This window comes from Siniperca chuatsi, linkage group LG1 (assembly GCF_020085105.1).
Source record: "Siniperca chuatsi isolate FFG_IHB_CAS linkage group LG1, ASM2008510v1, whole genome shotgun sequence".
Lineage (NCBI taxonomy): Eukaryota > Metazoa > Chordata > Actinopteri > Centrarchiformes > Sinipercidae > Siniperca > Siniperca chuatsi.
The window spans coordinates 9404968-9432500 of NC_058042.1; the positions used below are offsets into that span (position 1 = coordinate 9404968).

Sequence of the window (27533 nt, forward strand, 5' to 3'; positions counted from 1 at the left end):
GGGCAAGTTGATTGACCAGTCACTGGTCCGTCATGGCCGGTGGCGGACTGGTCCGCTTATGAAAATACTTTTGCTCTACTTTAAGAACAGAGTGGATGTGGGATCCAAACACATTACCGATGTGTCATGTCGAAGGTAAATTAAGGCTCAGAATTACTGTAAACTGCTCATTATAGTGTTTAGACCCAAAACTGTTATTGAGGATGTCATTTCATATAGCAGTCTAACGTTAGCCCTATTATGAGACACTTTGCTGAGGTTGTTGTAGATAGTTAGCCTTGTAGCCAACTGCGTTGAGCTCATAGACTGTGACTAAAGATGGACAACATGACAGCTCCCCAAAAGTGAAGCCAACACATCTTGATCGCCCCCTGGTGGATGGCTGCAATATAGGTCATAAACCCCGCCCCCTCCATGTTAACAGATGGGACATGGGCCAAACTAAAACTACAAGTCAAATTTTTTTTCCCCAAAGATGGTTTCTGTCATTTTAGGTAGTTGTTATCACGCTGATGTATGTTCAAGTGTTCGTTTTTCTGATAAGTTTGGTTCTAAGTAGTTATTTGATGCTATAAGAAGGAGGATTTACTTCATGATTGACAACTGGGGCTGGCTTGCGATTGAGTCTGCCGGGTGTATGGGCGGGACATCGTCCTTTCTTCCTGCAGTCATTGCTGCTATGTGGCGCTCAGCTGTTTTTATAATCTGCTATGAGATTTGTTTTCAGCAAGGAAACACTTCGACTAATGTTAGGTCAACACTAACGCTAGCTAATGTCAACTTTTACTGTAGCTGTCTGTCTAATGTCGAGCGCTGAGGGTTTTAATAGCGTCCCTACTATGTACTGTACTCTTTGATTTGATTAATGTGTAAATATTTACCTAATGTCTTATAGTGTAAGGATGATTAAAATGTCATTGATTCTATTCGTGATAGCGAATTAATTACTCTATCATGAAAGATTCATTGCTTGATATGACTGAGTCTGAGTCTCACTCCACTTGACCACGAAATATGCAGGTTGTGCAATGAACTGGCAACCAGTGGAATGTAATGGAAGGGGGGAGCGCGTCATCTAGTGGCTGGATGTTATCAATAGCACCTTTAACAAAATTAAGTAAATACAATTACATTTCAAGTAAACTTAACAAGGATTCAGAAATAAAGTAAACATACATTGAAACTAATATAACTAACTCGGTTTCCTAATTTTTTTCAAAGATCCAACTTAACTTCCCTTTGCTGACCTCAAGTGGCTGCAGGTGTGATGTACAGGTGTACTCCAGGACACCATGACATCACTGTTGGGTGTGGTTGCAGGTGCAACAAATTTTGACCACAACAGGCTTGAAACTTTCAACCAGAGAGAGCAGCACAATGGTTCTTTTCTGCTTGGTGTTAGAATAAGTTAAGTCTTAAGACAAGCTGTAAAAGCAGCTTGTCAGATTTTAAAGTGTTGTCTGCAATGAATCAAGTTTAATTTGACCTGAAACTGTTCAAAATAATACCATCATCAATCATTGGTGCAACATGCTGTCTGAATTAGTTTGAACACCTTCTGTACACATTTGTTCAGATTTCCATCTGTAACCCTATCTTTCAGGCAGCGAGCCCCAAGCGACATCTCTGCGTTGTGTTAGGTGAAGTGTACCAGGGCAGGGAAGACAGACAGGGAACAGGACTCCAAGTGGTGGTTAAGGCCGAGCAAACTTCCCTCATTTATTGGCTTGCAGAATACAAAACAAAAAATCAGTTTCCAAGGCACTTATTGACTCATGAACAAAATACAAAATAAGATAAACTTCAGTTGCCTCTTTCAAAAGCTAGCTGATTAGCCAGCCACAGCACAACTTTTACCTTGTTTAGCAATGCTCAGTTAAGCTAGCTCGCCCATACCACACAATTAGCGATTAGCATAAACATTGTTTCAACATTAAATTTACAGAAATGGTTTCATCCTTCACACAGTCACACTTGGAACAGGCGTGCTGCATAAGGTTATAACACAGACAGTTATCTTAATGGTTTAAACTAAGTGTTTTCAGTGGTACAGTGCTCGGGAACCCTCCTTACCTTGCGGAACACAAAAACTAACCTGCAGTGGCTGCGGAGGGCCAATGAGGCTCAACACTACAGCAAAGCAAAAAACAGAAACATATAAAATAACACAAGAACACCATCTGCTGGAAAACATATAACTCACTCCCTTACACGTATTTGAAATTTTACTCCAAATTCAGTCAACACAGCGCTGGACTTAAAGGACCATACCAGGGATTTTTCATGTTTAAGCCGTTTGCTCCAAATCACACGAACTTTACTTTACACCACAGCTAATTACAGTCTTTTGCAAGCCATGCTAAAGAAATTTAGAAATAGAAATTTTAATTAATTTTTTTGACCAAGCCATGCATTTATTTCCATACAATTTGAAACTATATTCAGGAGAGCATCAAGTCTGCTCTAGTTTGTCCAAGTTACATTATCATTATCAGGTATCGTAGTGTAGACTTTTCAGTTTAATCTGCAATTAAATTGCTTACCACACAATGCCGACTTGATGCTCACTGTGATGGATTACACAGCTCTAGCAGGTTTCAAGAATCTGATAATTGATTTTTAAACTATACGGAATGAATGGAAACCAATGGTTGCCTGGACAGTACAAAAAGTACATCTGAAAATCTAAAACTCTAGACCAGTGATTCCCAAACCATTTGGCCTGTGACCCCTTAAAAATTAAGCAATGTCTACTTGTTACACCCTGTTGCATGTCTGCCAGTTGTGACCATTTCAACCATTGAGTGATTTTTTTTTTGGCTTCATTTGAATAATTTGATAAAAAGCCTGAAACTACTACAAGTATCCAGTAATTCCCAAGAAATAAGGCAAAGACTAGAGGAATGTCTGAATTGTTTTTTTCTGCTTTCCTATATTGTTAATCTTGTGACCTCTGAGATTTAACTTGAAGCCCCAATCCACAGGTTTGGAACCACTGCTCTAGATGATGCATTTGAAAATAATCAATAAAAATATAAAGTATACATGATTTGCAGTTGAGGAGCTAAACTTGTAAACAGACTGGGATGGTCCTTTAAGCAATCATTCATCTTGTTTGTAGCAAAAACAGAAAATGTCCATCCATTAATTACCCATGCCTGATGTATTTCATTAACATAATTATAACATCATAATCTGGACAGGGATAATTATACGGTGAAGGGGTGGAGCTCGAGAGCCAGCGGCAGAATTAGCCCATTTTCCTTAAGTTCACAGTGAGGTCAGCACACACCGCAGACCTGAAGAAGAGGGCCAAAAACCCTCCTCCTCTGCCGCTCACTGCCTGGGATCCATTTCATCGTCTCCATGACTCTGAATACTGACAAAGGAAAACAATTAAGACAGGAGACTGGGCAGGGGTGTTTTCAGATGAGAAAACCAAAAAAGAGATGGAAGAGAAACATGGTAAGTTTTTGGACTAGTCCTGCCAACAACAACTCTCCCACCCCAATCCCTCCTCTGAATCCTTCCATTGTATCCTAACCACAAATCCCACACTTTGCCTGGAAAAGCAGAGAGGAGACTTGCATGAAATATACATTGGAATTTTCGGGGGGGTGTATGGGAATGCCCAGAGCTTTTATAAAAGGTTTTATTCAGTTGTGTATGTTGTTATATACAAATAAAATTTTAAAACTGAGATGCTGTACATGTACTGTAAATTTAAAAGTGACTGTTTTTTGGGTCCTTAATTAACATGCTCAGACTGCAGGCATACTGTAACACTGGAGAGATTTTTGAATGCTGTAGCGTTTCATTTTTCCTAAGGAGTGCTGCGACTTTGTGATCAACCCCTCTTTACTTTTACAGCCAAAGTTAATTACAGGTTTCAGCAAGCAGCCTGCAGAGGTTCAGGGTCAAAACAAAAATGCCTGACTGCCTGAGCTGAACGAGGTGCTGCTGCTGCTTCTTAAACACACGTCTCTAGAAAGGTTACAGCTTCTTTAACTGCTTACATTGCTTTTTCATCTCACTGTTCTTGCTCTTGAACCTCTTGCCCAAATATGAGTTTCCATAAATAATTGTGTTGTTGAAAGACTCAAACAGGATGTCATTACGCTATAAACACAGAACTTTCTCCTACCAGAGTTGGTTTGGGTCTGAGTGCCCTGCTGTGGTTTGTTGTGTAATCTCTCAGTTATGCACTTTATTTTCTTACCACTGGCACTGTGACGCCTTTCACAGTTTTCCACTGCCACTGGTCCCTTTTAAAGCCAAGAAGATGCTTAAAGCTTGATTACGATTTATACAGCATTTTAGCGTATGCATTATGAGACTGTTTGCATACATACAAACAACAAAACAATTGAGCATAGAAGTTCATTCTTGACCTTTGGGAACAGTATAATCAAAATTAATCTAAGCTCAAAGGTCAACTTTTTCAGAGTGTTTTACCATTTGATAGTACCACTGCAAAACTATATGTATGTAACCTCTATTTTGGCTTGTCTCAACTGAAAAGAAGACTAATGCCATGCAATTGCTATGTTTATGTTCATTCATTCACTATGATAGAGAATGGTGATCACGGTTTTGCAGTGGAGATTTGTTAGAGGTGTGATACTCAAAACGAGAAGAAAATAAGCGTTAATGTCTTGTCTTCACTATCAACAATCTCCACTGGAATTGGAAACTTGTAGGAGAAAACACAAGCAGCCACAACTAACCCATCACAGTTTTTGCAATCTCCACGTAGTATCTTTGAAGAGCTGCACGTTGGCTACAGTGTAGTTACGTCGGCTACATGTGTAGACTCCGGATACTATGCGCCGTAACCTCTTAACGCACAACTATACATCCATTTTGCATGTGTAACTTTGCTTGTAAGACAACAACCAGTCACAGCGTCAACTGGAAAAGAGCCAGTGGACAGCTGGAGAAAGATCAAGGAAGACTTCCACATCCAATAAAAGAGGCCATCCTTGAACAGAGAATATACCACCATCTGTTATCACATGAACGGAGTTCCACACTCCATTAGCTGAGAGACTGCGAGATGCAGTTGAAAGCTCCAAAAAGCTAGAAAATTGACCTTTTACAGCCAAAATTTCATCTCATGAAACCAACAAGTACCAATTAAAATATACATTCGATCTCCAGGTGTATAAAGGATGTTTGAATTTTGTCATTTAACATGCAGTGGAGTGGAAATATGGCATAAAAATATCCGATTTTTTTTATTTTTTATCTTGTGGCTAATAAATGGAGGTTAGCCCGCTCCATCTCATCCACGTCACCCACCATAGCCACCAGCTTTTTTGCTTCCAGACCTGAACTGTACACATTTGACTCATATTTTAAAAGAAATAGTTCAACATTTTGGAAAATATGCTTATTTTCTAAAATCAATACCATTCTTATATCTGTCCATTAAATATGAAGCTACAGAAGGGCGATGGTTAGCTTAGCTTAGCATAAAGACTGGAAGCAGGGGGAAACAGCTAGCCTGGATCTGTCCAAAGGGACAAAAAATCAGCCTACCAGCACCTCGAACCATTCCTGTAAACACTGAAAAGAGCATCTATGGTGTAAACACAAGAATATGTCTGTTTGCTCGGGGAGAAAACAGGCAAAGTGTTTGTCTTGCTAAAATGTTGATGAAAATGTAATTAATGGATGGAAGTCATAACCCTGCACATCACTTACAAGTCAAAGAGTACCAACTAAGCCATAGCTCAGGTAAAATCACTTCAGACCACCACAGAAACCTTCATTTAATACAAATACTTTATTGACAATGTGTGTATGGAATACTTTTTGATGGAATTAATAAATCATGAGAACATAAACCAGGTTTGTCTTATTTTTACAGTTTGTATTGCAAAATGACAGAGAAACTGTAATGCATATATAGAATCAAAAGTGCATATTCTTGTTCCTTTTTTATTGTGTCCATATACACATTACACTATACATAAATAATTGCATTGTAAAAATGACTCAAGTATTTACATGTATAATATATTTTATATAATATATAAATTTTATATTAAATCTAGGTAGATTACAATAAGGATACTGGGTCAGGAAACCTCATGTGAGTCTGAGTGTGTGTTTGTGTGCTATCTGTGGTTGTTGAGTAGCACCTCCAGCCAGCACGGACAGGAGGTGATGAACTGTCTGGAGTAGCAGGGGCCCCATCCTTTAGCAAAACTGATGCGAACACTGTGGGGGTCCCAGGGCCCCTCCTGGCTCTCAGGCTTCACGCCGTGCTCCGCCATCCAGCTGGAGCACTCATAGTCAAACACCTTGAGGGAGAAGTCCGGCATCACCCTCTTCACACTCAGCCCCCGAGCACTGGGTGGGTCCAGAGTGGGTGAGTGGACAAACACCGGGTGCTGGCTGCGATTGTACACCCACACTCCGTCCGGCTCCCGGCTCAGCACGACGCCGTAGCCGATTTTACTGCGAATCTGTTGTACACTGCTGCTGCTGCTGCTGCTATTCCCTCCACTTCCATGGCTGTGATAGCCGTGAAGACTCGACGTGCTGTGGTTGCCCGGGTCGTCACGGCGGCTGTGGTAGGCGTTGGCGTGGAGCTGGCCGAGGCAGAGGCCCGTGCCCTGAGGTAGGTCATAGAAGATGTTGAGCGAGGGCTCGTAGGCTGGATAAAGGCGACCCACACGTGTGCGCTGCTCCCAGTAGGCAACGCTGCACCAGTGAGAGCGATGTCCTCCAGAAGTCGAGGAGCCGAGGGAGGTACCAGTGTCTGAGGGGAAGACAAGAGGTGGAAGAATTAATGTTTGCATTGGTAAGCTAAGGTTTTACGACAATAATTCCTCTTGAACGGAGAAGAATGATGTTATGTTAAGAGGGAGGATGGGAGAGGAAGTCTTTATGAAAGCACGAGCAAAATGTTTGGATGCTCATTCTTTTCACTAGGAGTGGACAATACACCAAAATTTGGTTGTGGTCCAATACCAAGTGATACTAGGGCCAGAATCATTTTTTAATATTAAAAGCAGCTAATTAATGTACTATCATGTAGTGGAGAGCGATGTGTCATGATTTATAAGGAAAATGCATTGTTAATAGGCTACTTCTGAATACATTTTCATTACCACCAAATGCTTTGCAAAACAATCAGTGTTTCTTAATACTATATATTAATTACTTAAATGCATGTTAAAACACAAGACCATTTATAATGGTAAATAACAAATATTTACTGTATAAGGTGATTGCTGCGCACATGTACACAACAGCAGCAGAGAAAGAGAGCATGCACGAGCAAGACGAGCGATCATAATCCTATTGATGCTAGTCGATACTCGAAACAAGTTAGACTTACAAGACCACCCCTAGTTTTCACACATGCATTCCTCAAGACAATATCATGTTTGAGCTCACAACAGCAACAAGTTGTAGAAGGCTTTTGTTTTCATTTTACGTGACCAAAGAAAATAATTACTCGCACTGCTTGATGTGCAAAATTCAGTACAACCTTTAACCTGTAGGGCTACAGATGAGTGACAAACTGAAGGAAAAACATACATAAATAGTCTTAGAAAAATACAGTACAGCTTCAGTACACGTTGTCACAGATTTATTATTATTTATTATTCACAGATGTAACAATGGTTATCTGTATGGTCCCTGTTAAACAAACAAATTAATACGTGAATAATATGTCTTTTTGTGCAGATTATTGTTACCTTTAGCACCTGCAAAGATGTTTGCAAGTTCTGATGATTGCCCTACATACAGTATATGTTTCACAACATATCCATTCTCATCAAACCATTCTGTGACCCCTTATGCTCTGTATGGAAGCATCTGCATTCACTATGTTTCCTCACTCATTTAATCATGTTTTGTTAATCATGTTTGTTAACATGTTTTCTTAATCATGTTCAACTGCCAATGTTGAACAGCCCACTTCCTCCACTGACATCACTCATCATCTCCCTCCATAACACTCCTTGAGTTAAAGAGGAGGTAGAGAGCAGCAGAAAGGGGAGTCGGCCGGGGGGGTGGAAAGCATTCAGCTCTCTGTCAACCTAGCACAAGCCCGTGAACCCTTGACCCCCCCAGCCCTCATGCTATCAGCTCACATTAACTCCCACACAAAGTGATGCCATTATTTTGCTCCAGAGACTCTATTGACACAGAGGATTTAAAGACCCATGTGCTTATGGCCCCATTCCTTTCATATTCCAGCGAGCACCCCCTCTTCATCCACCAGGGGCCAGAATGGCTGCGGCCCTGCTCCCATTAACAAGCTGCTTTTGGGTGAAACCAGGACCGTCATTAGGCTAGGTGTGTTATGTTTGCACAGCAGCCATTTTCATTTCAATGGGGATGGGGTAGAAGACGTGGTGGTAGTACTGGGAGCTGGGAGGAGGAGATAGGAGGAGATGTGTGTGAGTGTTTGTACGCAAATACAAGCACACACACACTAGATGATGAGATAGGGCCTCACACAAGCACATGTACACACACAAATTGGGCCTTCTGATCTGAACAGTATGACAATAACACACACATGTACACACTAACACACACAAAATTGCACTTCTCATCTGAGGCCCACGTGTGTCATTAGTGAATTCCAGGCTGGCAACTCCTGCGGTCTGGAGTTTTTACAGTTCTCCAATAAGAGGGAAGGTTGCTCAGCTAGCAGGATCTCTCTCTTTTTCTCACTCTATCTCTTTCTGACTCTCTCTCTCACACACACACACACACACACACACACACACACACACACACACACACTTTTACAAGCCATGCTCTTCCCTATAATAAGGCAACACAAACATGTCTGGGGAAACACAGAGAGACTTTATGAGCTCACGATCAAATTAATTCCCAAGACATAAAACAAACTGGGACTTTTTAGGGGTTTTTTAAGACATAGTACACTTTAATTTCTATCATATAATGAATGACGCTGCATAGAATATAGTCTTAAATCCTGGCTTTTAAGTTTTCTAATGCATTCAGTATTCATAGCACAGATATTATATTGCAAACAGAGAGACAGAGAGAGGGAGCGTCTACAGAAACCTAAACTTAAGAATATGATGCGATTCAGTTTTTATGCACAACATATCTGGAAGAAACGCCCAGAAAACTTGAGATTTGCTGCAACTCTTAGCTCTTTTAAATATTCATTCATATCTTGCACTGCACTGTAGCTGAGCTGTAATTTTTATTCTCCTGTCTCCTGTTATCTTATTCTATTTAAGCTTATTTTCTATCTTCTGTTTTATTTTACTCTTTTAAATCCTATTTAGATGCCTTTTTATATTGCCTTGTGTTTTTTATTATCTTTATCTTGTCTCAATGCCTTTTATGTCTTATGTAAATTAGTTTGAATTGCCTTGTTGATAGATGCTACACAAATAAAACCTGCCTTGCCAAAAATTCTTCAATACTTCATATTCATACTAAGATACTATTCAATATTCATATATTAATTTATATATATATGTTTGTTTACTTATCATTTTCTTATTTATTGTATTACGTTTGTGCAGATTTCAATTACTGGGTGCTCGGGGGGCATTGAGGAATAAAGAAAAAGCCTAAAAAGTCATCAAAAGGCACTGCCATCTTCTGAAGATTGACTGATATGCTGTGAAGTAAAAAACACTCAATTACGATTACCAGTGTTTGACAGCGTGAGTGGTACAGCATGTCATGTTTAATGTTTCTGGCAGAGTCCTTAGTGTCATCATGCGCAGCCTGGCTATCATCCAACGAAAGGTATAACGAACTTGTGTGAGAATGACGAGGGAGAGCAGGGAGGGAGGGAGGAGGAGGAAGGAGCGGCTGGGCAACCGACTTCTTCAACGGAATTTTTAAAGACGGGTTCAAACTGGAGGTTATTAGTATGTTTATGTTCAAGCAGAGGAAGTCAAAAAACGGTGTGTGACTGTGTGAATGTGCATGCCTATATCTGTATGTGAGGGCTGGCAGCAATTATAGCGTCCTGCAAGCATTTAAGCCACCATTTAACAGCTCTGTTTACCAATTAGATAAGTAGCCTCTGTTATTTCATTTCAAAATCACTGTCTCTTAGTGCCAATCTCATCAAAACGCCCTGTACACTTCACAGTTGTTTTTATCCAAGGCCTGAACAAAGGTGGGAAGATAGATAATTAGATAGATAGGTATAGGTAATTAAATCCAAATCATCCAGAACTTAAATGCATGGACAAGTTTTGTTATTGGACTGAAGTTCAGGGGTCAGGCGGCCAGTTTCCTGCAGGCTCCCCACAGACTGTCGAACCTGGACTTCAAACAATAGCCGTGTTGCCATCAACATATTTTTATGCGCATCTTGAAGTGCGCGAGTGTGTGCAAGTGTGTATGGTAAAAATGAAGCTACAGCCAGCAGACAGATAGCTTAGTTGATAGTGTCCTCACCATGCAGCAGGCTGAAGAAAGGACTAATGTTCTCCTTATCAAAAATGGCCAACAGATTAGCTCATCCTCATCTAACAAAGCCGCTTCTTCTAGTTAGCATAGAGGCTGGAAACAGGGTGTAACAGCTAGCCTGGCTATGTCAAAATGTAACAAAATCTGCCTACCACCACTAATTAATTAGTTATGTTGTATCTCGTTTGTTTAATTTGTACAAAAACTGAAGTGTAGAAACAACAATTTGTGGTTTTATGGGGGGTTATGTGCCAGATTATTTATTGGCCAGGAGCAGGGACTTCCTGGAGTCACTGTGACAACAAGACTCCAGGAAGTCACTCACCCTAAACCCCTGTACAATCCTAACATGTCATTTTTACACTTCAGTTTTTGTATGAATTCAACAAACAAGGTACAACATGTTAATTAGTGATCTTTAGAGGTGCTAGTAGGTAGATGTTTACCTTTGTATAGAGCAAGGCTAGCTGTTTCCCCCTGTTCCCAGTCTTGATACTAAGCTGCGCTATCCAGCTGCTGGCTGTAAGTTTATATGTAACAGACAAAGCTGAAAGTGGGATAGAGCTTCTCATCTAATTCTCAGCTAGAAAACGAATAAGCACATTTCCCAAAATGTCTAGCTAGTCCTTTAAACTCACTGCTTTTCCTCTCTCCCTCCAGTCTGAGCAGTGGAGGCTTCCTCCTGCTAACCTTAACCTGCACAGAGAGGAAGAACGTTGGGGGGGGGAAAGGGAAGCAGGGGAGTAAAAAAAAAAGAGAGAGACTGGGTGAAAGAGGGAGCGGGAAAATGAGAGGGAGAGAGGGAGAGAACCTGCCAAGCATAACCAGCATCCACGGAAAAAATGAAGAGAGAGAAAGAGACTGTGAGAAAGAGAGGGAGGGAGGGAGACCCTTGTCTTTCATCCAGTGCCAAGGATTAGATTCCCCTCCAGTTATTAGACTCTTCCACTGTGCTGAAAGAAGTGGGTGGGATGGGGAGAGGGAGGAGGAGGGGAGGGAGTGTACAGGGGGACAGAGGGACGAGAGGGGAGGACAGAACTCATCTACTGGCCATTGTCGGTCGCCTCTAAGATGCTTTGTTTTGATTCAACTTCCTCAAATGTCCTCCAAAGCTCTAAAAAGTAGAAATAAAATAAAATAACGGGGGAAAAAGGAAAACACCCCTCGCTGAGTACAAATGGTAGGTTCTGTGCTGTTTGAGACAACTATCATTACAGGGCAACTTCAATCGAGCAAGCCACATTTAAGCTGGCGTCTCGACTATCTCTGCCATCAGAGGGCTGCGTTATCGCCAGACATGGGCTTTTTCAGTCGGACACAACGGGGCTCTTGCTCACAAACACATAAAAACACACACACATTCTTGCACACACACACGCACACACACTCCTTCCTTCTCCCTCTTTTTCCATTGTAAAGTGGATCTTGTGAGGTAGCCTGCTGCAGTGTGCAACTAGACGTCTTTCTTTGCTTCTTGTTTAATAACACAAGAAATACAATTCTCTAACACCAATCCATTATTTTATACAAACAGAAGACCACATTCCTTAAATCTGCAGGGCGACTGAGCCACAGGAAAGTTACTGTGTGTTCTGGTAAAATTCCTAGGAAGATGTGTTTGGAGGCAGTTTGGAAAGCTCCTCCAAGAGGAAGAGAGAAAGTAACCAGTTTCCTGCATTTCTGCTGCTACTTCAAAGTGCCAGACAACTTATACCAAGGAATGTCTCAGGTTTTGCATACATCATTGCATCCTGGACAAACTCTGCTGTCATGTCTTATATCATCCAAAAAGATACCAAGTTCATGTTGTCATTGTGGACAAAAACACTGGAATTCCATATTTAGGTCATTTTGAAGTTTTCGCCTCAGTTTCATGAATACAGTATTACTTATGCTTGTGAAAGTTATAATGACAGTTGTTGTTTTTAGTTCCTTGAAAGCTGACACATTGGAAATAAAAGGTGGTTTCAGGTGATATGACATAGATTATATACTGAATTGATTATGTACCATCATTGACATTTGTTCCTCTGTTGCGTTTTCACACTTTATAGAAAACACACCTAGAACAGAACAGAGGGTGGCTTAGTGGTCGTGTGGTTAAGAGTCATACATGTAACTGCAAATAACTTTTGTCGCATGTCATCACCCCTTTTTTCTCCCTATTTTTCCTGTCTCTCTATACTGCTGGCCTATCAAATAAAGGCAAAAACTGCATACAAATCATTTAAAAAAAAAAGCAAAAAACATGTAAACATGTGGATACATTCCAATCCAACATGTGCTTTTGTTCAGACTTTACATTACCAGGTTCATAAATGTGTCAGTATGGACAAGTATGATCTTTAGACTAGCTACTTAAAATATCTCAAACATTAGAGGCAAACGGAGAAAGTGAGAAATGAACGCAGCCAATCAGTGCTCCTCTGGGAAACTGTAGACCTATTGTTCTTGGTTCAGTTTCAATAAACTCAGAATGAGGAAAATTTATAAAATACTGTACACGTTTCTGCAAAGTGACATATCAGTTGGCATCCAATCAATCAACTTCCTCTTGTAGAACGAGCACAAAGGCATGTTTACATTGCTGGTGTTTAGCTGTTGTTCAGATTTGGGTTGAGTGGCTCCAGCACATGATAACAGCTCTCACTGAGGCAGTTTGTTTTCTTTTCTTTGCACAACAACCTTAACATTGGAGATTGCAAATTTGGTTCCAAATTTCAAAATTTCTGAAGATAAATGCTAGAATAACACGAGCTGCACTAGCATTGTAAAATGTCCTTTAAAATCCACAATAAATAAGCAATAAGAGAAGAACTATGAACAATGACAATGCACTGCAAGGATTGCCCATGTTATTATTCCCAAATGACAGCTAGCTACCTCACCAGAAGGCTTTGTTAGCTTAATGAGCAGCAAAAACTTAGTGTACATTTTCAGTTGGTGGGCCTACTTTGATCTGAAACTGAATTAATTTGAGTATACAGAACTGACTGGCTGATTGGATTGCTTGTTATTGTGAGGGGTCTTGAACTTTAAATCATCCCTGGTCTGATTTTTACTTCCTTGAAGCAACTTTAGTTTCAGTGCAACATTTGCAACTGTAGTGCAAATTAACCAACTAAGCAGAAGGAGGGTGGGACTGAAGCCTAAATTATACTTCTACAGTACATTAAGGTGTCACAGCAGTTACAGCATGAAGTGATTTATTGTTCTGCATATATGGCTCCATCTCTTCACTGTTGTAGCACCAGTGTTAAAGTAGATTGTTTCGATCGATTGCCGTGCATTCCCGCTATTCCTGATGTAATCATGTTCATGTTCATTCGTACTTAATTTGTGACAGAGAGTGGTGAAAACGATCACACCAAAGTCAAAGTTTGCACTGGAAGCGGCTTTGCTAGATGAGGATGAGCTAATCTGTTGGCCATTTTTGATAAGGAGAACATTAGTCCTTTCTTCAGCCTGCTCCATGGTGAGGACACTATCAACAAACACAGCAGCTCAGTCACAGTTCATGTGGTGTCTGTGTAGCCTATGAGCCTCTATACATGTGGTTACATTTACAGAGGCACCAGAGACACAAATACAGGTATCATGACACTGCGACAGACACTTAAATTAGGCTTGACTAAGACCTTGTTCATACCCGCCTCCTTTGTCGCTGAGTTTGTCTGGTGTGATGAGGGAGTTCTGCGACGCAACTTGACAGTACAACTGTTTGGAGGGTGAGATGATGGACCTCCACATTTCTCATGCTTCTGTGTTGGAAAGCCATGCCACCAGCATACGTAGTTACTGACACCTACGTTGTTACCACAGCAACCCATGACAAATCCGATCTGATCACTTGCAAATAACTGTGCAGACAGTCTGTCTTAAAGATCTGATTTGAGAAACACAACTGATTTGCCTGCAGTCTGAACAGGAAAAGTCTAAGACACTTCACTGCTTCTTGAAGAATTATATATTGTTGCGTTAACAATAACCTTTAGTTTTGCACAAATGACTTAAAGAAAGATGATTTAAATCTGAATAGAGAGACAAAAGCAGACACCGAGAAGCAAAGCTCTGCAGTTGACAAGCCTCCCCTCCCAACACATTCCTGGACAGGCCCTCTTCCTCGACACTTCCTCCCCCAGCTCAGCCAGTCACAGGGGTCAAGTTGACAAGTCTCTCATTGAGCCTCACGTGGTCTGACTATATGGCCTTCACTCCTCACAACATAATTACACACATTTATTGGTGGAATAGATCCATTTGTTCCATTATGAAGAAGGAATTTTGAAATTCCTTCTAAAACTTAATTTGGGAGAATAATCTGTACGTGAAACTTCAGTATAGACGCACTGATGTAGAAAAATAAGACTGTGGACTGAAAATACAACACAATCACTATACATAATTCACACAGTTGGGGGGCGGGGACACAAGCACTGTGAGACCGGCAATAATTTACCTTAGAAAAAATGTATAATAACAAGGGCAAACATATGCATGAGCACATTTACCATTTTCCACATTTTACATATATTAAATCTGCTTTAATCTGGGAGTAAAGCAACACAAGCTGACATACTATAGCCTTACTGAGTTGATATGGCAAACGTGATAAATTTAAGTCCAATATTCACTCTCTTTGTAGTTCTGTTTTAGTTTCCCGCAACTCCTGAGGGAATAGGTTAGTCGCTAACTTTGTCTGTCATTTAGTGCAGGTAGCATACAGTTGGTTTACCAGAGCTTTTTTGCAGAAAACAGCTACCTGGCCCAGCTAGAAACGACGCTGTGAGAGTGGTGCGAGTGAATCACCAAACCTAAACAATGAGCTGAAAGATAGAGCTGAGGGGAACTACAGAGTCGGATGATCTGCGGGTTTGTCGCTACTAGCAACCCCTTTCACATGACACAATACAAAATATTGATTAGTGCAGCTTTACCCATGAAATTATGTATTCTTATTTAAAAATGTCTATGCACCGCTCCAAATAAAAATAAAACAAACACTTTGAACAGATATTTTGTGTTTGAAGACATCTCAAGATGATTGTTGTTTTGTTCATATGGCATTTTGAACTGAGTTTGGTCCAAGAATCACATGACTCTAACACAGGATTGTTTGCTTCTGTGGTGTTAATCACAAATATTTAGCCACTGCAACCAGCAAAGCATAATTTGATATTCAAACAACTTAGAACATTATTTCATTATAAACCAAAATCATTTTTGCCTAAAATGTGAATCACTCTTGCATCTATCTTTTAGTCATCTAGTGTTCATTCTGAGCATTTAGTAAAGCTAATATGGGAGTTAACAGAGATCTACTATACATTATACACTTTAGCTTCCTGGTTTTTAAGACAAATTTAGAGCAAAAGAAGTAGCATTTAAAATCTCTTTAAGAGGTTAAATTAAAAGATTTAATACTTTATTGAAAAGTATCAAAAAATGACTGTAATCCACGATGCACACACATGAGTTGGCAGTTTTCAAGAAAGAACTGAACAATGATTAGGCAAATGGCTACTGAAAGCTCTGTGTGTGAAAGAAGAGTGTGTCTGTGTGTGCATATATATATATATATATATACACACACATATATATATATACAGTATATGGCCTTACATTCCTAATCAAAGTCTGATAGTGAAGCTTGAATACTGTATGTGTTTTCCTGTCAGTGTGGTTTCCAATATCATGGGTGAATGCTTAGCGCAAACACACACACACACAATTGTTCTCACTAACAACAGTCAGCTACATCGCCTGAAAACTCCTGAAAACGTTGCTTCCCTCACATAAACTTCAGCCTTGTTGCATTCAGAGCTCGCAGCACAGGCGACAGTTTCCTACATTTCATAGAGTCAGAGCCTGTCGACATCTGCAAAGAATCTTTAGGTTCAGCAGCATGGCAGGATTCCATTAAAAGCCAAATTGCGGGTTGGCAAAAACTCTGAGGGAACAACGGAAAGCCACAGCCAGTCCTGTAATTTAAACCTTATTTTAAATTGTGATGGCCTGACAACATGGACTGAAAGAGAGGGGGCTAAAATGAGAGTTACAAAGACAGAGAGAACGAGGTTAAGAGAAAGAAAGAGTGCAAAATATGTGTACACAACAAACAGTAGGGGCTACAAGGGCAGAAGTGGAATTAACACTAAGACAAACAACAGTAAAAGTGGGCTAAAACACGAGAAGGAAAAGATGAGGGTATAGCAAAAGAAGGGAGCAAAGCTATCAAAAACAATATTGTGATACAGCACAATGTAAGACAATGTGTAACAGTTCCAAAATCCAAGAACTTGGAGAGTTCAAGGGCTGTCCATTTAGTGTCACTCACAATAAAATGCTTTTGTAAAAAAAAAAAACATGCTTCTGGAAACACATTTATATCTGGCTGCATACCGAACACAGTGTTAACACAGGTAAAGCAGCGTTGCATCTACCAAGACAGAATGTACAAAGAACCAAGACCAAACACAAAAATCCCTAAAATTAAAACGTTAAAAAATAGGAAACCAAATACATACATTTGTGCCTTTGCTTCTTTCTTTTAGTTCCGTTTAGTTCCGAACGTTTGGTGTTGGACAAACCGCTGCGATATCAGATATCCTTTCCTGCTCAACCAATCATCATCTGTTCTAAGCATGGACACCTCAGATACCCTCAAATACTTGGAGCACAAGTATTTTAGAGGTATGCATGTTGACTGTTAGGGGGCATCTTCAAGCTACATTCACCCAGAAAACAGCTTTCTGTGTATCCACGCAATGACACTTATATGTTTCTTCACTGAGAGACATTTCAGCATTTCAGCCTCAGAGGTGACAAGGATCCATCAGCTCAGAGTTTACAGCTTATTTATACATATGATGATGATAGATGAGAAAGACAGTAGACTGACTACACTACAAAATCTATATTCTCATTTCTTCTAAATGTGTTGTCAAATTTCTAGGATACAGGGTTTTAACAACTGTGTTAACATTCTGGCAGTCAGCCTAAAATGTGAAAATTTTCAAAAAACAACTAAAGGACTTCAGAAAAAATTACCAAACTGACACAAAAGATCTCTGGGTGAGGTGTGCGCTGCGTCCTCAGTTGTGTACCCTGCTTGTAGTGAAAAAGAGCTGTGATGGAAAATATTTGAGGAAATGGCAAATGGTTAATGGGCCAGCACTTGATGTTGAATTCCATAGTCTAATGTGTCTCAGTCAGGCATAAGAGCAAGTGTTGTACGCGTGCCAGCAAACAGGCTGGAGGTTCAGGTCACTGAGAGGACCCGTCCAGGCTTAGACGGATAGATTCTCACTGAACGCAGTAAAATGTGGGTGTTTACTTTTTGTCTTTGCACTATTTTCTCAAGACTGCAAAGGTGTCTCATTTAATATTCACGCTTCTGTGAGTAAAAGATCTTTACTTGAGACCATCAGAGCCTCAGGTGATGAATTACAAAACCTTGTCCAACTGCGTCAACCTGGACCCACCTGGAAAGCTTCACATTTTCTGAACTAAACTAAATCAGCACGGTGCAGTCAAACTCTTAAAACTGTCTTCCAAACTTCCAAGAATGTCGGCTCAACTCAGTGTTTCTTAAGTATTAACGGCGATATGTTCAAACATGTATCAGATGTCACTCTCCAGAGTCAGACCCCCTTATCCCCCTCCCACCTCTTTCACTCTGAGACCCTACTCCCCCTCACCTTCCCAATTTCCCAAAATTCCTGGGCCGTGCCCCATCAGTCAAAGGGCCAATTCATAGGGTTAATGCTGCAGTGAGCGCAGACAGGGCTTTGAGACAGGATGTTTGGCTGATACCTTGCTCTGCTTAAGCAAACAAGCCACCAAAATATGATTACTGAGGGCAGAGAAGGAGCAGTCTTCTTTTCTTACTTCAGTGCATCCAGGCCATACTAATGTCCACTAAGTATCATTGCTTTACTTGTTTCCACATGTTCAAAAGCCAGAGACTAATGACAACAAGGTGGACAAATGCTTGACAAGTGCAGTGATCTCATGTGGTAAAAGCTGACAAGGACTAACTCTTTGGCATTGTCCTTCTAGACAATCCCTTAAAATAAAAATGATGCTATGTATACTCATCAATGCTGTGAAAAACACAACAATCGCACAGTGAAATGCTGGTAAAAACAAAAAGTCTACAGCCACACTAGCAAAGCCATGCAGCTGTAATGCTCATTGTACAACACTGAAAGTCCACAATGTTGTGTAAATCAAAAGGGTTTATCATATGTACGGCGGACATTTTATGACATTGTGTGTCACATTTACGTCATATTAGATTTGACTTTATAATCAGAGTCAGAATCAACTCTATTGCATACAGACTGCAAATATGAGCACTTGCACGGGAACCACCATTAATATCAGCCCCCTAGTTTTAACTACAAGCGATAGATATGGGGAATTTCTAACATCTGTAATATATTTAATATTTCCACACAATCCTTCTTTATCGGACCATCATTTAATAACTTTTGAACTCCTATTACTGGACTACATGCCATTTGGCAAATACTCCTACACTAGATGTCTATCTGACAGTGCTATAGCTAAATTTAAGGGAGTGATTCCATCTGCATTTAATTCAATGCAGTGTCTCAATATAACAGAGGACTCCTATGCTAATTTCAGTCCTTCCCAAATTGACCATCTTGTTGATAGTGCTGCAGGCTCACTGCGAACGACACTCAATTCTATCACCCAAGAAAATATCACAGGCTTTGGATAATGTGCCAGAGGATCACCTGCACAAAAAAGATTAATTTACACTCTTGAAATATCTAACCAGCATCATCATTTTTTTTAAAAACTACAGACAATTCTTTGATACAAGCTTCATGTCCAGTATATTTCCTGTAATTATACCAGCTGTAGCTCAAAGGACAAGTCTTTTAATCTGTAAAAGTTAACGATTCGATTCTATCACCCCTCTAAAAAGAAGATAATAAAACAAAGAAGGTTAGCTCCATGGTATAACCCCCAAACCCGCAAATTCAAGCAAACATCGCAAAAACCTGAAAGAAAATGGCGTTCCACCAATCTGGAAGAATCTCATTTAGTCTGGCAATATAGTCTTTAAACATACAGGAAAGCCCTCCGTAATGCCAGAGCAGTCTACTACTCATTAAAAGAGGAAAATAAGAACTGTAGCCAGGCTGACAGAGAGTCATAGCTCTATTGAACCATGTATTACTATAACCCTCAGTAGTAACAACTTCATGAGCTTCTTTAATGATAAAATTTTAACTATTAGAAAAAAATTCATCACGTCCTGCCCTCAACAGGTACCGATTTATCTTCAAACAAAGGAACCTTAGAAACAGCTGTAAAACCTGATATTTAGACTGCTTTTCTCCTATCGACCTTCTTCAACTAACTTCAACGATCTCTTCATCTAAGCCATCAACCTGTCTCTTAGACCCCATCCCAACTAGGCTGCTTAAAGAAGTTTTACCTTTAGTTAGCACTTCTTTACTAGATATGATCAATTTGTCTTTATTAACAGGCTATGTCCCACAGTCTTTTAAAATAGCTGTAATTAAACCTCTTTTTAAAAAGCCCACTCTTGATCCAGGGGTTTTAGCCAACTATCTATATCAAACCTTCCCTTTCTCTCTAAGATACTTGAGAAAGCAGTCGCCAATCAGTTGTGTGACTTTCTACATAATACTTTATTTGAGGATTTTCAGTCAGGATTTATAGTGCGTCATAGCACAGAGACAGCGCTGGTGAAAATTACAAATGACCTTTTAATTGCATCAGACAATGGACTTGTCTCTGTACTTGTCTTGTTAGATCTTAGTGCTGTATTCGATACCATTGACCATCACATCCTATTACAGAAATTGGAACATTTAATTCCAATCCTATCTATCAGATCAATCTCAGTTTGTACATGTTAATGATGAATCCTCCAAGCACACCAAAGTTAGTCACCGATTCTATTCACCTTATATATGCTTCCTTTAGGCAATTTTATTAGGAAACACTCCATAAACTTTCATTGTTATGCAGATGATACCCAATAATATCTGTCGATCAAGCCAGATGAAACTAATCAGTTAGCTAAACTTCAAGCATGCCTTAAGGACATAAAAACCTTCATGACCTGCAACTTTCTGATGTTAAACTCTGACATAACTGAAGTTGACAAAAGCCAAAATACTTGGCCCCAAACAGCTCAGAGACACGTTATCTAAAGATATAATTACTCTAGATGGCATTGCCCTGGCCTCCAGCACCACCGTAAGGAACCTCAGAGGTATCTTTGATCAGGATTTGTCCTACATAAAACAAATTTCAAGGACTCCCTTTTTGTCACCTACGCAACATTGCAAAAATCAGGCACATTCTGTCATTTTGTAGGTATCCTGTCATGAGCTAAATTTTCTTTCAGTGTATATTTTGACCTGTTGGTGTCATGGTACAGCTGTACCATTCCTAGTGTCTCAGTCTGTTTGTCCCCTGTTGGTTCCCCTCCTGTGTGCATGTGTGTGTGTGCTGGGGGCGCGGCCTCCAGGGAACTGCCAATCAGTGACTGACACACCTGCTACCCATCTGCTCCTGCTCACCTGCTCTCCATCCACAATCAACACCTGGCAGTATATCTACCCGGCTCGCCTCACCAGTCTTCGCCAGATTATCAGTTTACCCAAGTGGTATTATGCCTCGGCTTCTGACTTACCTTCCTAGAGAATTAACTGTATGCTATCTGAAACCCAGACTAACTCTTTGACTCCCTGTGTTCAGGTTCGTTCCTCTCACTTGCCTCCAAGGTTCCCTGAAGGACCTCGCCTCCGATCTCCTCTGCTCCACCTCAGCCCGCTGTCCTTCCTCCGCCTGCCTGCTCTCCCCAGTCAGCCAGCCAGCCTGCTGTCTTCACCCAGTCCACTGGTTCCCAGCAATTACCTCCACACTCCTGGTTCCTCATTGTACTTCGTAATAACCGGAAACTAACTACTTCACTCCCTCTGTACTAGTCGTGCTTTTGGGTCCCACCACAGTGTACCACAAAAGTTGGTTGCACTAAAGTCACCAAATTCATTGAGCTTATGAATGACCAAACGACCAACAATGACAATACAGCCACACCCTTTGTGCTCTGGCAAACAGGGGTCATGATTATAGGTTTCTGTGATTATTGGTACATTTCATTCCAATTTTTTGTAATTTGTGTATCATCACAGGAAGAGAATAATATACAGAAAGTAGAAAATAGTGCAGATAGTCCAAATAATGTGTATTTAGAGAAAAATGTAACACAAGTTTTGTCAAATACAATATGCACCAGACATGTAACTTTTAGTTATACATCACTTATGAAGGTAAAAAAGCAGAACTTTGCCTCCCTTCCAACAAATCGCGTGATTGGTGAATGTGTGTTTATACGTGTGTGTTTGCGTGTGTGTGTTTTTGTCCTGATAGAACCCTTATGTGAGTACATGGAGACGATCTTATCACTGAGTCAGACAGAAATTCCTCCCTTTCTCTCTCCCTGTCTCACACACACACACACACACACACACACACACACACACACACACACACACACACACACAACAACAATAAGCAGCTGAATGACACGTTTTGTTGGAGTCACAGAGGGACACTCCAAGTAGATACAAGTCTACTAAACTTCCAGTAGACATTTCCCTTTTCAAAGCAGGACTATTTGCTGCGGTTTAAAGGGAACGTTAACTGATCGAATGATAAAAGAGGCCAGGGCAAAGGTATGTATGGACCACACCCTGCCGCAGCCTTTTTTTTTCTTAAAGCTAGGGTACATAGCTGGTTTAAAAGGAACAGAAAAGATGCTGAAGTGCCAGAGCACATGTTCAATGCTTGCATTTGTTCTAAAGAAAACATCACAGGCTTTGGATAATGTGCCAGAGGATCACCTGCACAAAAAAGATTAATTTACACTCTTGAAATATCTAACCAACATCATCATTTTTTTTTTTAAAACTACAGACAATTCTTTGATACAAGCTTCATGTTCAGTTTATTTCCTGTAATTATACCAGCTGTAGCTCAAAGGAGAAGTCTTATAACCTGTAAAAGTTAACGACAAAAGCTGCATGCAGATTTCTTGGCTACCTCTGTTTAGCCATGTCTCTTTCCTACTCATGCTCTTGGCCTGAGCTCCAGTTCTCAACTCCAGTGTTCTGGTGTGGGGGGCAGGGGATCAGAGACCACACACACACACACACACACACACACACACACACACACACACAGACTCACCCAAACACACCACACACTACATCTTGTATGAAAACTGATCTATTTCCACTCATTTCACAAGGCAGACAATACAAGGTAAGCTCTCTCGCTACTCCACTTGGAGATGGCTCAAAATCACATCCTAAAGCTTGACTCTTGATTGACTTGTGACCTTGTGTCAGTGTAAATCAACTCAAAAGTACTATAGAAATTAGGCAGATTTGTTTGGACGCAAAAGTGTGTAATGGGGGATACAAGCAAGGAAAGAAATAGTGATAATTTGTATTAAAAATACATGCGGATTATCTATCCCAAGCTTCAGGTCGACACAAAAACCCTCTAAACAGGGCCGTTTTGCTACCATTGTGGACACTGAGATCATGTTGTTTTTCATGTGAGTTTGTTGATTTTCATGCCCTGGGGGGAGTTTACATTCTACAATTGAAAAGTCACAAATGGTAGGCTAACAAAATTAAAAAGAAATAGAGGTTTCAGTGTTTTTCCCCCCAGAATTTTATTCCTGACAGTGTGGAGAAGGCTTTGAAACAGCATTTAGACCTCCATGTTGGGAAATAAAAAGCCCAGAAAGTATAATCCAAGTAATTATCTTCTTTGAGTGGTGAGGTGTGCATTGGGAGGACTCGTGACTTCAGTATTTCTAAAATGCTGGCTACTGCCCTGCCCCAAAACATGGAAAACACACATAACAACTCAATAAATCATTTCAACTTTAAACACACATACTTTAACAAAAAGACTCAAGTTAATTCCTGGACACAATGGCCAAACAAACCTAAGAAAGTCTCATTGGTGTACTGCTGACTCTTCAGACAGGTCCGTGATGCCGTGACTACACTACACAGACTTCATAGGTACCCATTCACCTTTCAACACCGTCCACAAGTGAGCCCAGGGAGGTTTGATCGAGTGGGTTTGTGGGTTTCTTCTAACGCTACAAGGACCTCTCCACCCGACCCCAGCACGTAAACAAATAAAGCTCCAGTTTCATCATGTAGAGGGGGCTGTTTCCTGTCCAAACGCCCCCCCCATTCCATATATATACACACACACAAAACTCTACACCTCCGCCTCATCAGAGCCGCTCAGCTCCCCCGCCCCCAAAATGCCAGCCTCTTTCCACTGCTCAATTGCCGAGAGGAATGGAGGGATTTGAGGGAAGAAAGAGGGAAAGAGGGGGATGGGTGGTTCAAGAGGCAAAGGGGATTGGGAGTATGCACGGGGATCTTATTGCAGCTTCATCCCACACTGTAAAAACTAAAAGTGCCTTGAATATCCAATAGGGTACCCAAGGAGCATATAAATATATTTGAGGTGCTTCAAGAAACCCTTTACATATAATGAAGTTACTCAAATATTCAATTGGGTACTCAAAGAACTTAAAATTACATTGAAGGTGCTTCAAGTAACCTTTCCATAGGATGAGGTTTCTGGAAGAACCCTTGACAACCTATAAGCTCCTGCAGGAACCTCTGACCACCACAGTGGGTTCTAGCAAGCCCTTTTCTTCAGCTCACAACTTCTGGAAGAACCCTTTTAAATTTGAATGAGTCCTCGAGCACCTTGGAGGGTTCCTAGAAGAACCAAGTACCTAAAAGGACTTTTCTAGGGTTATCCAATAACCCCATTAACCCAAGAAAGCTCCTGGAAGAACTGAGGTTTCTGTGACCAATATTCATGGCTGCCTTGGTCTACTGCAGTGTTTCCTTGGATTGGAGAGGAAATAGCAACAAAATTTAAATAATAAACTAAAAGAATGGTTAGCGATTTTTTACATCTCAGTATGGGGGAAGCTTCTTGCTCTCTGTTATGTATTCATATATGTGTGTGCACGCAGGCACGCACACACACATGCACAGGCTTAGGCATTAGGCATCAGACTTTTGCGAGTCTTATCTACTCATTCATTCTTTCAGCTAGAAACTCCATTCAAATCTTAAAATGTTCCACATCTTTCATACATTTTGGGTATTGTTCAACTGTTAAATCCCACTAAAATGTTTTAAAATATTCAACTTTCTTTGAAGTTTACATTTTTTAAATGAACATATTTATTTACCAGGCCATAGGAATTACACCCGTTGAGTAATGACCTGGAGTTTGAGTGGTGCCTTTCAGCTTAATCTCTGTTAAATTAACTGACCCAGGACTGAGACAGCAGTTAACAGCAGTTGGTGGATTCTTAACTGATGTGACTGTGCATTCACTTATAGTAGGAAATCCCAGCTCTCAAATCATCAGGGACCTTTAAACCATGAAATTATTTTAATACACTTTAAGAGAAACGCCTGTATAGATACATGTGTGTCCCAGCAGGCACATGTATGCACACACAAGCGTGCACACATGCAAATACACACAAACTATGGGTTTATGTATAATATTCACAGAATTCTAAGCTACAACCGTAGCCATCAAACCATTTGCCATAAACTAAATTGGAGGCTAAACAAATGATGGTAATCATGAGGATATATAATTTAATAAATTATCCTCGAGTTAAATTTTATTTGGTGTTGTAATCTTTTGGTTTAGTAGTTGCAACAGTAGCAATAATAGGCCTTAAAAAATCCTTGAGGAACCTCAGACGGTTAGGAAATGGTGCTTTGAAGCACCGAAAGTGGTTCCAGACCATGCTGGAAAAAAGGGTTCCTCAAGGAACCTGATAAACTACCCCAAGTTCCTCAGAGAACTGATGTGTTTAAAAGGGTTCCTGGTGGCTCCCAAAAGGGTTCCGCCATTGTGGAAAACTGAGGAACCCTAAAAGGAGCCTTGAGTATCCTTTAAATTTTACAGTGCAGTGAAATATTTTGCTGTGGAAAAAGCGTAGGGAGAGAGAGAGAGAGAGACGAGGAAAGAGAGGCAGAAAGGCTACACTGCTGTGGCATCTAGATAGTGAGAGACCCCAGACCCCCACCGAGCCCTCCATGCCTCCCTGACAATAGAAGCTTTATGCAATGGAGTTTTTGGTTGTGTTAACAGCCTTTGAAAATAGGAAGGAAAGCACAACATAATAACACCAGTAAATGTCATTTACCCTTTTCTGTAAACATTCAGAGAGGATGCATGCTGTGTGTGTTTGCATGCATGAGTGTGTGCGTCTGTAAGTGCAAACACACTCATGCAAGTCAAATACTTTTTCCATTTGTGCTTCCAAAACTTATTTGTGGGGAAAGTTCCTTCTCTAGGAATACAAATCAGCTTTCAGCATCTCAGGCTGCTGAAACAAACATCTGCCTGGTGACAATGTTCATGTACTTCTGCAGTAATGATGCAAGTTGCTCACCTGTGTAGTCTCTTGGCGTAATGTGAGGCGGACTGGAGAACAGGGGGGGCACAGTTTCAGTGTAAGACAGAGTTGAGTCTGGTAAATGTAGAAAAAGCACAAACATACAGTAGAGGTGAGATCCAGATTATTATTCAACAACAATTTTGATAATCAATTTGTCGTTTAAGTCATTTATCAAGCAGAAATGCCAAACATTCTCTGGTTACAGCGTCTTACATGTGAGGACTTGCTATTTTTTTTAAAAACGTTTTATATATTTACAATTATGTTTTGGGTTTTGGGCTGTTGGTAGGAAAAAAGCTAAGCTATTTCAGCCCTAATACAGTCCCTCACACTGTAGAGCAGACTGCGTGTTTGCACAAACAGAACCTCCCCATAATAAACTCTAGATGTCATGCTCATCAAAAGGGAAGATGAGCACAGGTAAAGCCAGACTAACTCTGTGTCACTTTCAACTCAAGCAGCCTTTCAAAGATAATCTGTGTTTCCAGTCTAAAAATATGGTGGTGACAACACCCTCTGTGTCATTTACTGGTTTGTAATGTGGTTGCCATTTTTCCAAACTCACCCAGTGGCTTGTGTTCATCTGAATGGGACAGAGAGTATGGGGGAGGAGGTGATTCTGGAAATACAACATACAAATACAAATTAAGGTTAAGTTAAAGCCTGTATGGTCTTATCAGCTGAGAAACAGAACTACTGAACTAATCATGCCTCACATAGTATTAGCTGCTGCATGAAACGATCAAAAACTTCTTTAAAGTCTTATACAGTAGTGTTACGAGCTGTAGATTTTACTATGTGACATGCTTACAATTTGCACAGTTAGATTGATAATATTTTATTTATTGTGTCATGAACATACAAGTGCCCAGCCCATGTGGACTTATAAGACACCAGACAAGAATATAACTTCTTACATATAACATTACATTGCAAACAAATAACTTTGTCTTCTGTCCCAAGTTCAACAAATAAAATCTGCGACAAAAAAAAAGCTTTCCTTCCTCAAACACAGCTCAAGTTTCTCATCCATCAAGAAGAACTCAAGGACATTTTACTAACAGCTGTAGCCTTTTAATCATCATATAATGAAAAAATAAAATGTTAAATGTACTTAGTCTTTAGTCTCACCTAAATTACATAACAAAGTTACAGTCGCTCCTCCTCAGGTAGACCATTAAACTCACCTGTTTCTATAGCTAATGCTAATGTAGAGACTATGTACCTGAATGTAATGTGCACATAGAGATCTTTGACTCTTGGCTAAATTCTGCTTCACATGAGGCTCCATACACTGTAGTTGTTTTTAATAAGGTGATATGTTCATAATTTAGGTTTGTACCTAACATCAATAGACCATCTCTCCTTATACCTAAGGAACAATTTGCACTGAGTACATTATTGCATAACATATCTAGTCTTTCTTTTTATCTTCTATGTTAAATTCAACATCATAACTCAGATCCAAGTATTTCATCCCAGACACTGTATCTGTCTTTTTTAAGAGAACTTTATTTGACTGTTCATTTTTCTTGTC

At 40.2% G+C, this 27533-nt stretch overlaps 1 protein-coding gene across 1 annotated transcript in view; it reads right to left on the minus strand.

Moving 5' to 3' along the window:
- Positions 1–5769: 5769 nt before the first annotated feature.
- LOC122863684 (mothers against decapentaplegic homolog 6-like) overlaps positions 5770–27533 on the minus strand; it is a 24291-nt gene continuing 2527 nt past the window's right edge. Inside the window, exons 2-4 of the mRNA XM_044170783.1 lie at positions 26562–26615; positions 25991–26068; positions 5770–6769 (exon numbers count right to left, since the gene is read on the minus strand). Of these exons, the coding sequence (XP_044026718.1) occupies positions 6123–6769; positions 25991–26068; positions 26562–26615 (779 nt within the window). The 3' untranslated portion in view covers positions 5770–6122. The remainder of the gene's footprint in view (positions 6770–25990; positions 26069–26561; positions 26616–27533) is intronic.